The 15,603-nt window shown below is 55.7% G+C and overlaps 1 protein-coding gene across 1 annotated transcript; it reads left to right on the top strand.

Annotated features, from left to right (window-relative positions):
* Positions 1-1,527: 1,527 nt before the first annotated feature.
* On the top strand, positions 1,528-11,780 carry ALDH4A1 (aldehyde dehydrogenase 4 family member A1; the record flags this gene model as incomplete). Its single annotated transcript, XM_080631411.1, has 15 exons — positions 1,528-1,553; positions 2,241-2,334; positions 3,199-3,291; positions 3,413-3,460; positions 3,554-3,709; positions 4,218-4,367; positions 4,480-4,554; positions 6,898-7,085; positions 8,063-8,136; positions 8,577-8,773; positions 9,149-9,196; positions 9,562-9,714; positions 10,616-10,737; positions 11,370-11,488; positions 11,668-11,780. 15 exons carry the CDS (start codon positions 1,528-1,530, stop codon positions 11,778-11,780), a joined length of 1,656 nt encoding a protein of 551 aa, XP_080487537.1.
* Between the last annotated feature and the right edge of the window lie 3,823 nt (positions 11,781-15,603).

The following is a 15,603-nucleotide window of genomic DNA, read 5'->3' as shown; positions in this document are numbered from 1 at the left end:
TGCTGATCAGTGTGGAGATGAACCTGTTTACCGTTACTGGTGTAAATATAGTGCTTTGTATTCTGTATATTAGCTTCTTTTCAAGAAAAAGACTGAACTTGATGATGCTGTTTGATCTCTGGCGAGGAAAGGACGGAGGGTGAACCAGCTCCCAAGCTTGCTCCAGAGTCGAGCTGCAAATCGATTCCCTCTGCGGCTGGAAGCCTGTGCTGGGTGGTTGTGAGCAGACCCAGTGGAACACACACTCACTGGAGGGGGATTTGGGGCCATCAAAGGCTTCCAAAACCTAATCCACTTTAGCTGAAGCACCGAGAACCCCCGGCAGCAAGAGCCAGAAGCACTCGTGCTCCTCCGAGTTCCAGCGGATTATCTCCATTTTCCTTTTTTAGTGCCAAAACCGACCTCACCGACCCCTTCCAGGTCTGCTCCCTACTCCACTCTCCCATCCTGTGTCCATCCGTCCTCATCCGAGCGGTTCATCCTTCAGTGCCCGACCCATCGCTTGCCGTACCCCCCTCCGTGGGCTTCTCTGTGCAGAGCGGGTGTGATAGAAACGGGTCCCAGTCATGCTCTGGTGATGAGGAAAAAACAAAAAGAGGGAAAAAGGACAAAAAACTCCTAAAATAAACATGGAATTCCTGGTTATTGGCTGCATGTGCTGATTGTGGGGTGGAAAATGCTTTTAAAGCAAAAGCTGTTTGTGGAGTTGGAGCTGAGGAGGGGGCCACCCTTCCTCTCCCCATGGCTCTACAGCCCGGGTTTTGGGCAGGGTCTTTGGGGTCCCAAAGTACTCCGGCCTCCCCCCAAAATACTACCCCACAGTCCCTTAAAAGTACCTTAACTTCCCCTAAAGTTAATACCCCAAACCCCCCTAAAAGTACCCCCGAATCCCCCAACCTCCCCTAAACCTGCTCATCTTTCAGCTGCCCCTCTTAAACTCCTGCTTTTCTTATGGAGCTAAACCTGCTCCATCCAAACCCAGCCTCCTCCTGGCCTGTGCCTCAGCCGCGTCCCCAGTTTGGGGTGAAATCCCCTTTTTTCCCCCAATTTTGAGTGCTTAAAGAGATGGAAGCAGGTGCTTCATCTTCCACACAGGTCCAAGGCTGGGACCTTCCGCCACCCTCTGCTCACCGCCGAAGCCTCCTCCTTCGGGTCATTTATTACTATTATTAATTATTATTAATTGCAATTACTTAATTTCTCTTTAATTAATGATTTTTCCCGCACTCCAGCGCCCCGCCCTTTCTCACGTGCTGGGGCGCGCCGCCTCCCCATTGGTCGGACGCAACCACCGCCTCCTGTGTGTGTGTGGGGGGGCACCCGCACACGGAGCAGGGGTGGGAGCCACACAAACCCCGCACAGCTCCGCGCAACCGGAGCGTGCGGGAGTGGGGCCGCGCTGGGAGCGACCCGTACCCGCTCCCTTGGGTTTTCGTCTCTTGTTCCATCGGGTGCGAGTGGTGTGCCCTGTGTGCTCCCCCCATCTGTGGTGGTGTGGGCGCGGCCGGGGAGTGCGGCGGGGCCGGGATGTGGCGGGCGCTGAGGGGCGGCGGGTGAGTGACGGCTCCCGGCCCTTTCCCGTTCCCTTTCCCTTTCCTCGTCCCCTTCCTTTCCCTTTTCTCTTCCCTTTCCTTTCCCGGTGGGAACAGCCCAGCCCCGCCCGACACCGGCTCCTCGGACCCTTTCCATTCCCGTCGGGGCTCCGCTTTGCTGTGCGGGGCCGTTATTCCCTTTCGCTACCCCGGCCCTCTCCGGCTCCTTGCTGGCGCCTTTCCCGCTGCCGAGCACGGCCGTTTCCTCCCCGCCTTGCCCTTTCTGCCCCTTTTTCCACGCTTTTTGGGGGCGATATTGCTGAGATCGGCAGTTTTGAGTTGGGAAAGCCGCAGCCCAGGGTCCAGCCGCGCACCGGAGCGGGCAGCAGGGACCAGGTTGGCTTTTGCCCCCTGGACTTTACCAGGAGCTGGCAGCGCACTGGGGCATGGGAGCAAACATCGACTTTCCCTTGGGAATTCAGCATCTTCCATAGCCAGGAGAGGGGATCGCTGGCTGGGGGCGATGTCCAGGCTCTGTGCCTGGCTCGGGCAGCGCGATCGGATGGGCGGATGGAGCACGGGAACAATAGCACGGGGCTGTGCCTGGGCACGCATGGCTGGGCACCAGGAGCCAAACCCAGGCGTTGCTGGGAGGCTGGGAAGGAGGGAACCAGCGGGATTCGGTGTCTCCTCTTCCTCCTGTCCCAGGCGGAGATGGCGGCACCACTCGGCTGTCACGGTGACCAACGAGCCCATCCTTGAGTTTAAGCCAGGGAGCCCCGAGCGAGCAGCGCTTCAGAAGGTACCAGCACACGGGGTGCGGCTTTTGGGGGTCTTAAAGGACCAGGCTCTTCCCTGGTGGGGACCGGCCCCATCCGGTTCCCTTTCCTTTTCATAGAACCATAGAGTGGTTTGTGCTAGAACGAACCTTAAAGCTCCTCCAGTTCCAACCCCTGCCACGGGCAGGGACACCTTCCACTAGAGCAGCTTGCTCCAAGCCCCTGTGTCCAACCTGGCCTTGAGCACTGCCAGGGATGGGGCAGCCACAGCTTCTCTGGGCACCCTGTGCCAGCGCCTCAGCACCCTCACAGGGAAGAGCTTCTGCCTTATCTCCAACCTGAACTTCCCCTGTTTCAGTCTGAACCCATCACCCCTTGTCCTATCGCTCCAGTCCCTGATGAAGAGTCCCTTTCCAGCATCCTTGTAGCCCCCTTCAGACACTGGAAGCTGCTCTGAGGTCTCCACGCAGCTTCTCTTCTCCAGGCTGAATAGCCCTAATGTTCTCAGCCTGTCTCCATACAGGAGCTGCTCCAGCCCCTGATCATCCTCGTGGCCTCCTCTGGCCTTGCTCCAACAGCTCCACGTCCTTCTTATGCTGAGGACACCAGCACTGCACACAGTGCTGCAAGTGGGGTCTCATGGGAGCAGAGCAGAGGGGCAGGATCCCCTCTGTTGACCTGCTGCTTACACTCTGGGAGTGCAGCCCAGGATAGTTTGGGGACACTTGGATTTGTAACTGCCACCCCTGTCCCTCCAGCCCATGGACACCCAGGGCCCAAAGGAAGCTTGTCCCCAGGTTTCCTTCTGCCTGTGAGGCTGGCAGGGAGGACAGAAGGAGAGGCAGGTCCATGTGTGTAGCTGCCCCCATGGTGCTCTCCTCCATCAGGCACTTGCTGACCTGAAGGGCAAGACAGAAGCCATCCCATGCGTGATCGGGGGAGAAGAGGTGTGGACACCAGCGGTGCGGTACCAGCTGTCGGTGAGTGTGGGGGAAAGCTGCTTTAACAAGTGGGAATGGGCAGAGGGATGCACCTGAGGGAGGTACCCACCGGAGGGAGATCTGTAGGACCGGTAACTGTGGGCTCTTCTTCTCTTTTCAGCCATTTAACCATGCACACAAGGTGGCCAAGTTCTGCTATGCCAGCAAGGTGAGTGCACTGGGTTGTGCCTAGGGATGGGTGGCCCCTCACTTGGGATGATGGTGGGGTCCTCCTTGCTGCCTTTCCCCTTCTCTCCTACAGGAGCTCATTAACAAAGCCATTAACGCTGCCTTGGCAGCGAGGAAGGAATGGGACCTAAAACCTGTGCAGGACCGAGCGCAGATCTTCCTGAAGGCAGCTGACATGCTGAGCGGCCTGAGGCGAGCAGAAGTGCTGGCCAAAACCATGATCGGGCAGGTCAGGGGGATGTGGGATTGACCCCGTGGATAACGGGTGCATGGGAGGGAGTGTGGGGAGTCAGGAAGCAGGGCAGGGATTGCTGCCAATGTGTTGCTTGGCAGTGGGGGTGGCTGTCATGTTAGAAGCACCTGTAGTTGTACTGTGGGGGGATACAGGCTGACTGTGGCCTCTTTGCTGACAAGGGGTGTGAAGATGGGAGTTGGGCTTCATGGGAACAGGATCAGCTCCTGGTGGGCTGCAGCTATCAGGGTACACCCCTGCAAAAGGCCCTGGCTGCCCCAGGAGATGTACTAAAGGGCAATGGGAGAACACGAGTGAAGAGATGTCCCCAGGCACAGCCATGGGTGGTGTTTGCCTCTGCTCAGTGCAAAGGAGACGTGGCAGGAGGGGGCTTGCAGAAGGCCACATCTTTCAGAGGCAAGCACATGGTCTGTGAGCTGCAGTGTGGCTCATGGCTGCTGCCTTCCCCTCTGCCTCCTCTCAGTGCCTTTGTCTGACCCAACAGGGTAAGACAGTGATCCAGGCAGAGATCGATGCTGCCGCTGAGCTGATCGACTTCTTCCGATTCAATGCCAAGTACGCCCTGGAGCTGGAGAAGAGCCAACCCATCAGCGTGGACATCAGCACCAACAGCATGGTCTACCGGGGGCTGGAGGTGAGGGGCTGGCCCCTGCTTCTGCAGCTGCCTGTTTGTACGCAGGCTGTGGTGTCACCACAGTGAGGGGAGGCTCCCTGGGCTCACTGCTCCCTCTCCTCTCCCGCCGCAGGGCTTCGTGGCAGCCATCTCCCCCTTCAACTTCACAGCCATCGGTGGAAACCTGGCCGGGGCTCCAGCGCTGATGGTGAGTGGTGTGGTGGGCTCTATGGAGGGGAAGGCTGGAGCAGGACCTGGTCTCTCCAAGCTGCAGCTTGCCTGGTCTGCGGTCTGCAAGGAGTGAATTCAGCCTCCCTGGAGCTGTTCAATAGGACACAGTGGGGGTCCTGCTCCTCTTGGTCCCCTTGAACTCCATCAGCTGTGCTGCAGTTAGGCTCAGATGTCTTTGATTTAAAGAAGGCATTCTAATGGCTGGATCTTAAACCTGTCTACTGATGGGCAGGTGTGATGTGTTGGAACAAGACAGACTGCTCATGCCTGGGTTTTTGTTCTGAAGCACCTCATCTTTCCACTCCTAGGCTGGGGTTTAGATCGAGAGGAGGTCTCACACTGCAGGAGGGAAGGGAGGTGAGCAGTGCAGCAGGGTTTTGTTTCCTTGCATGCTGCTTGCTCTGTGAACAGGGTGCTGTTGTGGCACGGAAGTGTAAGTCCTGTCATTGCTCATGTTCCTCTTGGACGATGCTTTCTGGGTACAGTGGGGGTGTTGGGGCAAGGTAGGTGGGAGCAGGTCGTGGCCCTGGCATTTAGCACTGAACTGGGAGACAGCTGATCCTGGCAGACATGAGAGATGGTCCAGAAAGATCTAGGTAACAACTAATGTGTCCCACCACAACGTGCTCACTGAGTATGGGGAGCAGCTGCCTTTGCAGGGTGAGTGCTGGGGAGAGACACCCATAACTGGATGAGTTTGGGCCAGGATGCATTAATTTACATGGAAAGAAAGAAACCACAGAGTTATCCCAAGCTCTTTACTAATTAGGCCCAGACTTCATCCTGGCACCAAAGGCAGTCCCTCCAGCTGCAGCATCCTGTGTTGGAGGTAGAAGAGGCAGCCATAAGGGGGAACACCAAGATTTTGATTTGGGGACATCCCATTTTAAAGCCATATTCAAGGCAAAGCATTTGAACCTGTCACTTTTGCAGGAGAGGAGTGGGGAGAAGGAAGGAAGAGGGTAAAGCCAGTGTGGAGCTGGGAAGTTTTTTGGGGAAAGAAGATGCATTCCTTCCACCCCGGGATTTGGGGCAGGTCCTTGGCTTTGGGACGTGTGGTGATAAACTCACCCCGGAGCAGATGAACCATGTTGGGATGGGGCAAGCCCATGCTGCCAGGTCTGTTTTGGGATCCTGCCGTGCATCCACCTCTCCCTCCTTGAGGCTAAGATGAATTCCCACCATGACAAAACCCCCCTGTTTGGCCTGGGGCATAAAGGACCTGGGTGCCTTGAGAAGCTCAGTGGCAATGGTACCTGGCATTAAATGTAGGAGAAAATGGTACTTAATAGGTGGATATTAATTAAAGCCCCAGTGGTTTAGTCACCACAGTGCGCTTCCCAGGGGATTAAACACTCCTCTGCCCAAAGAGCTGGAGAGATCAATGCAGGTATTGCCATTGCAGCATTGGCCGTGGGATTTCCTTGGCACTGGAGCAGTGCTGCTGGGAATGCTGTCACTGACCATGCCCTGAGTTAGATTTCCCTGCTTGCGGATACTTCTGCAGTGTAGTTTGGTTTTCTCTGTTTGGAGTGGAAGGATTAAGGAGGAAGGAAGGAGCTTTGCCTGTGCCGTGGGTCCCTGTAGAGGCAGGGGGTTGGACCTGGATGATCTTAAGGCCCTTTCCAACTCAGCCCAGTGGGTTCTAAAGCAGGTGCTGGGGTGAGGCAGAGTCCAGACCCCCCCTCCTGCCCCCCAGGACAGTGACCCTGTGGCAGGGTCACGTGCAGTGGGGCCAGGCAGTGTGACAGTGACATGGGGAGGTCCCTGGGCACAGAGTCGAGGGCAGGATGGTGGCGAGGAGCCAAAGGGGTGGGATCCTGCTGCAGCATCCTGGTGCTGGGTTCTGCAGCCAGTTGTGCTGCTGCTTGTGCAGGATTGATCCGGGAGGGAGGGTTTGTTTCACTGCTGGGGCTGGCACAAACACAGTGAGTGGCACACACACACACACACACAGAGCGAGTGACAGCGCTTGTGGTGCCAATGCATTTCCCAACACACAAACCAGGTCTGTGCTTTGCAGCTCCTCTTTGGGAGGCAGAACTCTGGGCTCCAAACAAGAGAGGGTGTGAAGGTGGCACAGGAAGCATTGCTTGAAAAGGGAGGGCTTTTGTGCCTTCAGGTGCACAAGGCAATCACAGACCTTGTCAGAACCAATGCTGAGGGTGACCTGTAGGTGTGAATCACCCAAAGGTGCCCGTTGCTGTGGTCCCATCCCCTGTGTGCTGCAGGACAGATGTTCACCAGGGCATTTAAGCACTGCACACCCATGTGTGGGCTGAAGCCTTTCCTCCTGTGCTCACTGCATCCTCTCCTGCAGGGGAACGTGGTGCTGTGGAAGCCCAGTGACACTGCCCTGCTCTCCAGCTACGCTGTCTACAAGATCCTGCTGGAGGCCGGGCTCCCTCCCAACATCGTGCAGTTCGTGCCGGCGGATGGGCCTGTGTTTGGGGACACCGTCACGAGCTCCGAGCACTTGTGCGGGCTCAACTTCACTGGCAGCGTGCCGTACGTGGGGAGGGGGCGGAGGGGAGAGGGGTGAGGAGCCACTGATGCTCATCGGCTGCTCCTTCGAACGTCACCTTCCACTAGAGCAGCTTGCTCCAAGCCCCTGTGTCCAACCTGGCCTTGAACACTGCCAGGGATGGGGCAGCCACAGCTTCTCTGGGCACCCTGGGCCAGCGCCTCAGCACCCTCACAGAGAAGAGCTTGTGCCTAAGAGCTCATCTCAATCTCCCCTCTGGCAGGTTAAAGCCATTCCCCTTGGCCTGTCCCTAGAGGCCCTTGTCCCGTCCCTACAGGCCCTTGTCCCAAGCCCGTCTCCAGGTTTCCTGCAGCCCCTTTGGGCACTGGAAGGTAATCTGTATGTAATTTAATAGGAGGCAGTTTCTGTTGCCAAACTCAAGGCACAGAACAGACAAACCTGCCTGTGACGCTGCCCCATCTCCCAGCGCTGCTGTGATTGAGCGCACCTCACTGTGGCAGAGCGGTGCCAGCTCCAGGGAGCTCTGCAAACCCGTGCTCTGCCTGCCCGTTGTGGTGTGTTACTGACACCGAGGGTCCCTGGCAGCCTGCAACGGGCTATTAAACCCACGGACTCTGCTCCACCGGCGCAGGACATGGTCTGATGAGCATCGTGCGTTAGAGGTGGGAAGCTCATAAATTAGTGTTAGCGGCTGGGCTCCTGCTGGGAGGCTATTAGCATTTTTATTGTTTTCAGCAGAGGGGTTTGTCACAGTAAGGACCAGGAGGAAGGGGGGAAAGGCAAAGGGGACAAACTTCACCTCCTGTGACACTGCAACAGTTTCTTCTCTAACTGTGTAGTGCCTTTGGGTCCTTAGGGTCTCACTCTCAGCCAGCATCTCTGCTTGCAGGGCATCCCTTCTAGGGATAGACAGGGGTTTCCTGGGGTCCCCTTCAGCAGAGCACATCACCCACTGGTGCCTTTTCCCTGTGCACTGACCAGCTCCTCCTCCCTATTCCAGAACTTTCAAGCGGCTCTGGAGGCAGGTGTCAGAAAACCTGGATCAGTACCGCAACTTCCCACGTCTGGCTGGAGGTAACTGCCACTTCCACACCTTTTTGGAGGGGTGGCCATGCAGGATGGGGGGTTCAGCTTGTCCCCTGCTGAGGGGAGAGCCTGAAGTGATGGCCAGGATTCCTCTTGTGGGAGCAGGGAGCAGATTGCATCCTCTGTGGCAGAAGCTGGTTGTGTGGCTGTGATGGGCATGTGGAGGAGCTTATGGCATGGGATGGGCCCTTGGGAGGTGCCACTCTGGGATTACAGAGCTAAGATTGGGAACTCGGCTCAGTCCCTTTCCCATCAGGTTTGGAAGCCTCCTCGAGCTCCGGGGTTGTGCTCCCTGGGATCACAATGGAGGAGCTCTGGACCAGGCAGGGCGAGCTGCCCCAGTGACCTGGCTGTGATCTGTGCTCTTCGGAGGCTGTGCATCCCTGACAGCTCCTCACTCATCTCTTTTCCTCCCTCCTGCACCCTAGAGTGCGGCGGGAAGAACTTCCACCTGGTGCACAGCTCTGCCGACGTGGGCAGCGTGGTGAACGGGACCCTGCGCTCGGCCTTCGAGTATGGCGGCCAGAAATGCTCCGCCTGCTCCCGCCTCTACGCCCCGGCCTCGCTGTGGCCCCAGATCAAAGAGAAGCTACTGGAGGAGCACGGGAAGATCAAAGTGGGAGATGTGAGCGGAGCTGCCGGCCTGCTGAAGGGCTTTGCGGCTCAGCGGGTGGTTGATGGGATTAGAGACTGCAGTAACTGGCTACTAATTCCTATTGAACCCAGCTTTTCATCCACTGGCTCTCCCCACCGCCATCCCCCCCTTCATCTTCTTCTTTAGAGTGATTAGAAATTAACTTGTAGCCAGTGTCTGCAGGAAGGATCGTGCAAGTCACTGAATGCTGCAGACTAATTGAAAAGGGGTAGCTTGTGCCCTGGGCCGGAGGTGTGCTTGGGGCGGGAGGGAGTGCTGTCTGGGGAATTTCAGCTCCTCCGAGTGTCACATTGGCTCTTTGGCTCAGCAGGCACTGACTTTCCCTCTTTTCTTGCTTCCCAACAGCCCACCCAGGACTTTGGGACATTTTTCTCTGCAGTGATTGATGACAAGGTGAGCTCATTGCTCCTGTTCTGCTGGTGCAAGGAGGTGACGCCACCGGACTTTCACCAAGGGCTGGGCTAAATGTTTGTATTGCTTACAGCAAGGTATGAACATCAGTGATTAGAGCTGCCTCTCAGGCCGCTTGCGCTCCCTCCTGGAGCACTGCGTGCCTTGGTCACCACCCCTCTTGACGAGTGCGTTATTACACTGAGAAACCATCTCAGATGTAAGGATCAGAGTGCCTGGGACCGTATTTCCAGCTCCCTCTCCTGCTCCTGAGCTGGAGAAGCACTGAGAGCAGCATAGCCCTGACAGGGGATGCCCAAACCTCCTTTTAGACCCCGAACCCACACTGCATTATTCCCTTTTCTCAGTCTTTTGCACGGATAAAGAAGTGGATCGAGCACGCCAAGAAGTCGCCCAACCTCACCATCCTGGCAGGAGGGGGATGCGACGACAGCATTGGGTACTTCATCGAGCCGTGCATCGTGGAGAGCAAAGACCCACAGGATCCCATCATGAAAGAGGTGAGAGCAGCTTGGGGGAGGTGGCAGCAAAGGTGTAAAAGGGGCTGCAGATCCCACCCTGAGACATCAGTCAAGTGTGTGGAGATGAGCCAGCACCATAGAGTAACTTGTGCAGGGAGCATAGAATCTTAGAATCATGGAATGGTTTGTGTTGAAGGGACCTTAAAGCTCCTCCAGCTCCAACCCCTGCCACGGGCAGGGACACCTTCCACTAGAGCAGCTTGCTCCAAGCCCCTGTGTCCAACCTGGCCTTGAACACTGCCAGGGATGGGGCAGCCACAGCTTCTCTGGGCACCCTGGGCCAGCACCTCAGCACCCTCACAGGGAAGAGCTTCTGCCTAAGAGCTCATCTCAGTCTCCCCTCTGGCAGGTTAAAGCCATTCCCCTTGGCCTGTCCCTACAGGCCCTTGTCCCAAGCCCCTCTCCAGGTTTCCTGCAGCCCCTTTAGGCACTGGAGCTGCTCTCAGGTCTCCCCTTCAGGAGCCTTCTCTTGTCCAGGCTGCCCCAGCCCAGCTCTCTCAGCCTGGCTCCAGAGCAGAGCTGCTCCAGCCCTCGCAGCATCTCCATGGCCTCCTCTGGCCTCGCTCCAGCAGCTCCACGTCCCTCTGGTGCTGCTGCCCCAGAGCTGGATCAGGGCTGCAGGGGAGGTCTCCCCAGAGCACAGCAGAGGGGCAGGATCCCCTCCCTGAACTGCTGCTCACACGCTGTGGGGGTGCAGCCCAGCACACGGAGGGGTTCTGGGCTCAAGCGCTCACTGAAGCTGGGTCATGGGGAGCTTCTCATTGACCAACACCCCCAAGTTCTTCTCCTCAGGGATGTTCCTCTTCATCACGGCTGTAGCTGTTCATTGCTGACTGGAGGCTGTCCCCGCTCACTGCTCCCTTGTCTTCTTGCTGCACAGGAGATCTTTGGCCCCATCCTCACGGTTTACGTCTACCCGGAGGAGCGGTACAAGGAGGTCCTGGAGCTCATCGACACCACCACACCCTACGGCCTCACGGGGGCGGTCTTCGCCCAGGAGAAGTAAGTGCCAAAGCCCGCTCTGCCACCGCAGTGAGGATGCTTCTGCCCTTCCGGGGTGAGGTGTGTGTCTCACTGCTCCCCGGCTGCACGATGGGGATGAAGGAAAGCATTTCCTGCTGCTTTACACCCTCCTCCCACTCAACAGGCAGGGGGTTGTTTCTAAAATAACCATAAAAAGCCTAAAAATGCTTTTTCATTGAGAAACTGCCCCAGAGGTGATGTTTGGAGCATACAGAAGGATGCACCACACACCCCTCATGTAGGAGGGGGGCTGAGAGCAGGGTAACCTCAATGAGGGACCATCCTTAAGTCTCAGTCGCCTTCATTTATAGCAATCAAACTAGAAGAAAACAAACCTGGGATCATTGACGTGGGCTCTAAGTGTTCACAACCTGCTCCAGCGTGTGTCAAACTAGTGTGAGGTGTCCCTGGCCACAGAGGGCATTGGAACTGGGTAATCTTAAGGTCCTTTCCAACCCAAACCATTCTGTGATCCTATGAGTGTATAAACAATGTGCAGCCCTGAAACGCCAGCAGATGTGCTTTTTGCATGATTTTAATGGCTCTAGAAGTGTAGAGGCCTCCACACCAGTTGCTGTTGGGTTGTCAGAGCTGTTTCTATCCCTCCTTAGGAGAATCATCGAGGAGGCCAGGAGCTTCCTGCGCAATGCAGCCGGCAATTTCTACATCAATGACAAGTCAACGGGCTCCATCGTGGCTCAGCAGCCCTTTGGAGGCTCCCGCATCTCAGGTGAGACCTGAAACCCCTGTTCACAGACAGCACGGACCTGTGCGATGGCACATGGAGCTGCATCCCCTTAAAGGTTCAGCATCCCCCTTCAAGGTGGTGCATCCCCTTTAAGGTGGACCTTAAAGGTCCCCTTATCCTCCAGCTCATGGTCACCTGCACTTTGCTTCCTTCTGAAACAGGCACCAATGACAAACCTGGTGGCCCCCACTACATCCTGCGCTGGACGTCTCCTCAGGCCATCAAGGAGACACACGTGCCCCTGACGGACTGGCGCTATGCCTACATGCAGTGACACCTCCTGCTCCCTGGCCCCACTGGTACTACTGATCCTCAACACACAGAGTGGCCTTGAGCTACACCCTCGAGAAGCACTTAGATCTGATCTCTAACCTGAGCTTAGGTTTTATTTTGAAAGGAAAATTCTATTATTAAACTGTAAACGCAGAAGAGAAAGTCCTTGTGGTCCATGCAAGAGTGATGTGATAATGGATTAAGGGTGTGTGGTTGCAGCCCAGTTTCCTTTTATCATAGAATCCTCGGCTGGTTTGGGTTGGAAAGGACCTTAAGATCCAGTTCCAACCCCGTGCCACAGGCAGGGACACCTTCCATTAGACTAGGTTGTCCCAAGCCCCATCCAACCTGGCCTTCTGTTTTGTCCATCCTGAGTGGTCCAGCATGGTTCGCTCTCAATGGGGCTGCAGTTAAAGCAGGATCTGAGCATTAAGAGGCTGGCCTTGTCCTGCCAAAAGCTGTGTCCCTGTGTCCCCAGGGAGCTGCACCAGCAGAAACCATTGGAAGCTGAGGGCTGCCTGAGCCAGCCTTGCCGGGAGTTTTGGGCAGCCGGGCTTGCTTTAAACCACAATGTGGTGGGAGCCCCGAGCTGTGTTTTCTCCCTGTCCCTGAGCAAGGGCAAAGCTCAGATATCCCCAAATGTTTTTGATGTAGGGAGAGAACTTGGCAGGAGAGGGCAGCTGTGAATGCGGTGCCGCTTTGAGGTGAGTTTAAGTGCCTTATTCCTCTGCTCTGAAGGCAGCAGATTGGATTCCCTGCACATTACCTTGCAAATGGTCTTGGTACGTGCAGACATTGGGCAGATGGAGCAGCAGCACCCTGTTTGGTCCCCTTGTTTCATCTCTGGTGATGGGGTCAGGCTGCCTCCCATGGGTCTGGCTGCTTCTCCTGCTCCAGTCCTTGCATGTTCACTTCATGTTGCTAAGACTTTAAGAGAAGGTGTTTCAGGAACAGAACCATTCCTGCACAAGCTGCAGCATCCCTCAAATCCCTGGAAGGAATTGGAGGGGAGATTGAAGGAATATCACTTAATTAGCAGGAGGTGCTGGGCTGCAATTATAAGAGCAAGATGCATCTCCCAGCCCCTTGTGCTCTGTCCAGGGCTGTGTTTCAGCCTGTGGAGCTGCTTCTGACACAGGCACATCACTGAGGCTCTGCAAGCTGCCCTGATGTGAGGTTAAATCAGTGCTGGCCTCTCTGGTCCCTGTTGCTGTGACTTGTGCAGGCACTGCCTTGCCATCAGCATGGTCACACCAATGGGTCCTGCAATGAGAACAGGAAAAGGGATCTTAGGCACAGTCTGTGTCCTTCCAGGATCATTTCTAATCCAAAACCCTTTGTATCACCTACAGTTAATAACACTTCAATTATCAGGGTTTGCAGCCAGAGTGGAGAACCCTGCTGTAATAAGCATTAAGTGTGGATCTTGTCTGGGCCTGGGCTGGTGTTTAGCATGTGGGTCATGAAGGTATTGCACTGATAGGTGTGAATTTTGGTTTAACTGAGAAAATCTGCAATAAAATAAACTTTAAATACCCTTTGTGGTGGTCTGTGAATGATTTCTTCAAATTGTTGCCAAATCCAGAGCTAGATCGAGCGTGTTTGGTACCTTCCATGCATGCATCTGCTAAGAGATAACACCGAGGCTGAGGACCCCCAGAATAAGCCTTTTGGCTGCACTTCTCATTCCAGAGAGAAAAAACCATAATAAACCAAGCCAGGTTTGTGTTCTCTGCTAAAACGAAGCCATTGCCCTTGAACGGGGCAGGACCATCCGGTAAGCACCTAATTCAGTATCATCCAGGTTTGTACAAAGCATCCTTGTGCTGCACACTGGGAGGGCACCCGGGATTCCAGTTCAGCTCCAAAACCACCCCAATCCTTCAGCAGGGAGGAAAGGACTGAACCCACTGGGATCCTTCAGGGAATGTCTCTGAACCCCCTGAGGTCATCCAGGTGGGACCACAGGGATGTCCCATTCTCCAAGTCACATCCTGCCGCCAAGCCTAGGATAAACCCTCCCAGAGCTCCTCCACTGACATCTCCCAACCTTTCCCGATTGATTTCCATCAGCTCTTTTAAATCTCATTAAGGGCTCTGCCTCGCACCCCCTCTCCTGGAGATCGGGAATGCCGCATCGCAGGAGCCAGGCGCCGCTGCCTTTGGCTCACGCCTTTTATGACTTAAGGCCAGAGTGTCAAGTGGATTTTTTAGCCTTAACTCTGAATTTCATGGCTTTTTGTGACTTTAAATCAGTCCCCTAATGCTATTTAAACAGTTGCCTTTTTGAAGCTGATAAACGCTTTGGGAGGGGTTTGGGAGAGACAGGGGCTTGCACAGTGGAACCCCAGGCACCCTCCTGCCCACTGGGATGCTCCTGGAGCTCTCTGTTCTCCACTGGGGTGGGGAAAAGGGTCTAGGGAGGGTATAAGGGCACTGCGTGGCTCAATAAGGAGAGGCAACAGGTTTGGAGCATCTCTGGTAGGGATTCAATCCCATTCCCATGCCCAGCCAGAGCTGGCCTGGCTCTTGGCAGTCCCCCACTGCATCCCGAAGCACTGGGTTATCCAGCCTTGGAGCCTGGCAGGAGCAGGAGCCAGGATCTCTCTGGGAAGTGGCAGATTTTCCCCTCTGATAACACACAGCTCCATCTGCTTCCCGTTAGCGGCCCCGGCTGATGCTAATTGCCAGATCAAACCCTCTGATGTCCTGTGTTAGGGATGGCGTTAGGAGAGGCCAGAGTGAGCATGATGCTGCCTGGATGGAGCCCAAAGGCCTTCCCCGACCACCGTGGGCTGTGCAGGGTGCTAATGCAAACCACCCCGAGCTCTGGGACACTGAGACCTTGGTGAGAGGAGCAAGACTCAGCCTTAAAGCAAAGCAAAGCAGGAAACTGAGGCAGCGTGGACCAGGTCGTTCATGGGGAGGTAGGATGGGAGAGCAGAGGATGGGCAGCACCTTCTGCCACAGGGAGACCAGCACAGCAACAGCCACCAGGCTCTTTCAGTCCCAAAGGATGCTTCTGGCTTTCTGGGCAATGCCAGGTTCAAGAGGAGAGGCAATGACCACGCTCCCTATGTAAAGGAAAAGTAACATTTGCAGTTCCGTAACACATGCATTGGGAATGGCTGTTGTTCAGGAGGAGGCATGGGGCTGGAAAACCCCAGCACCATATCCCAAGAGTGAAGGGGATCACCCATCACCTCTGTTCCTGAACACAAGAACTAAAGCACAGAGGAGGGGCTGAATTTGGCTTAATAAAGGTTGAAGGGAGCCCAAAATCCCCCCCTGATGTCAGTGAATGAGGGCTGACCCCTGGCACTGGGCAGCAGATTGCAGACACTGGAACATTTGGGGCTCCCTTCTTTCCCATCCTGCCTGATTTCCTCCTGACAGTCCTATATCCAGTGTCCTAGGGGCAGCTTTCCTGACCAGGCAGTGTTTCTGGCTGGAGAGCAGGTACTCAATGCAATCCAAGAGGCTGGGTTTGCCTTCTGCTGCTACCAAGGGGATGCTCGGGCTCTGCGTTTTACTTTGTTTCCTAGGGAGAGGCTGGAAGAAACTCATGACATGGATGCTACAGGGGGTGTGTGTGTGAAGAACCACACAGGGTGCGGGGAAAGGCTGGGGATGGTTGCGGGATGCAGGAAATACCTTTAAAGATGGGCCCAAATCACAGCCCAGCTTTACAATCCCCTTCAGCTCTGCTTGCTGCGAAACTGCCCAAGGCTGGAAACCTCCTGGACCCACAGTTCCAGCCGCGGGGAGCCACACGTGGAATTTCTTCTCTCCTTCTGCCTTATCTTGTTTCTTCCTTCCTTCTA

The sequence above is a fragment of the Psittacula echo genome, assembly GCF_963264785.1.
Source record: "Psittacula echo genome assembly, chromosome: 17".
Classification (NCBI taxonomy): Eukaryota; Metazoa; Chordata; class Aves; order Psittaciformes; family Psittacidae; genus Psittacula; species Psittacula echo.
The sequence above is the reverse complement of the archived record's forward strand: the minus strand, read 5'-3'. Positions and strand labels throughout refer to the sequence as shown.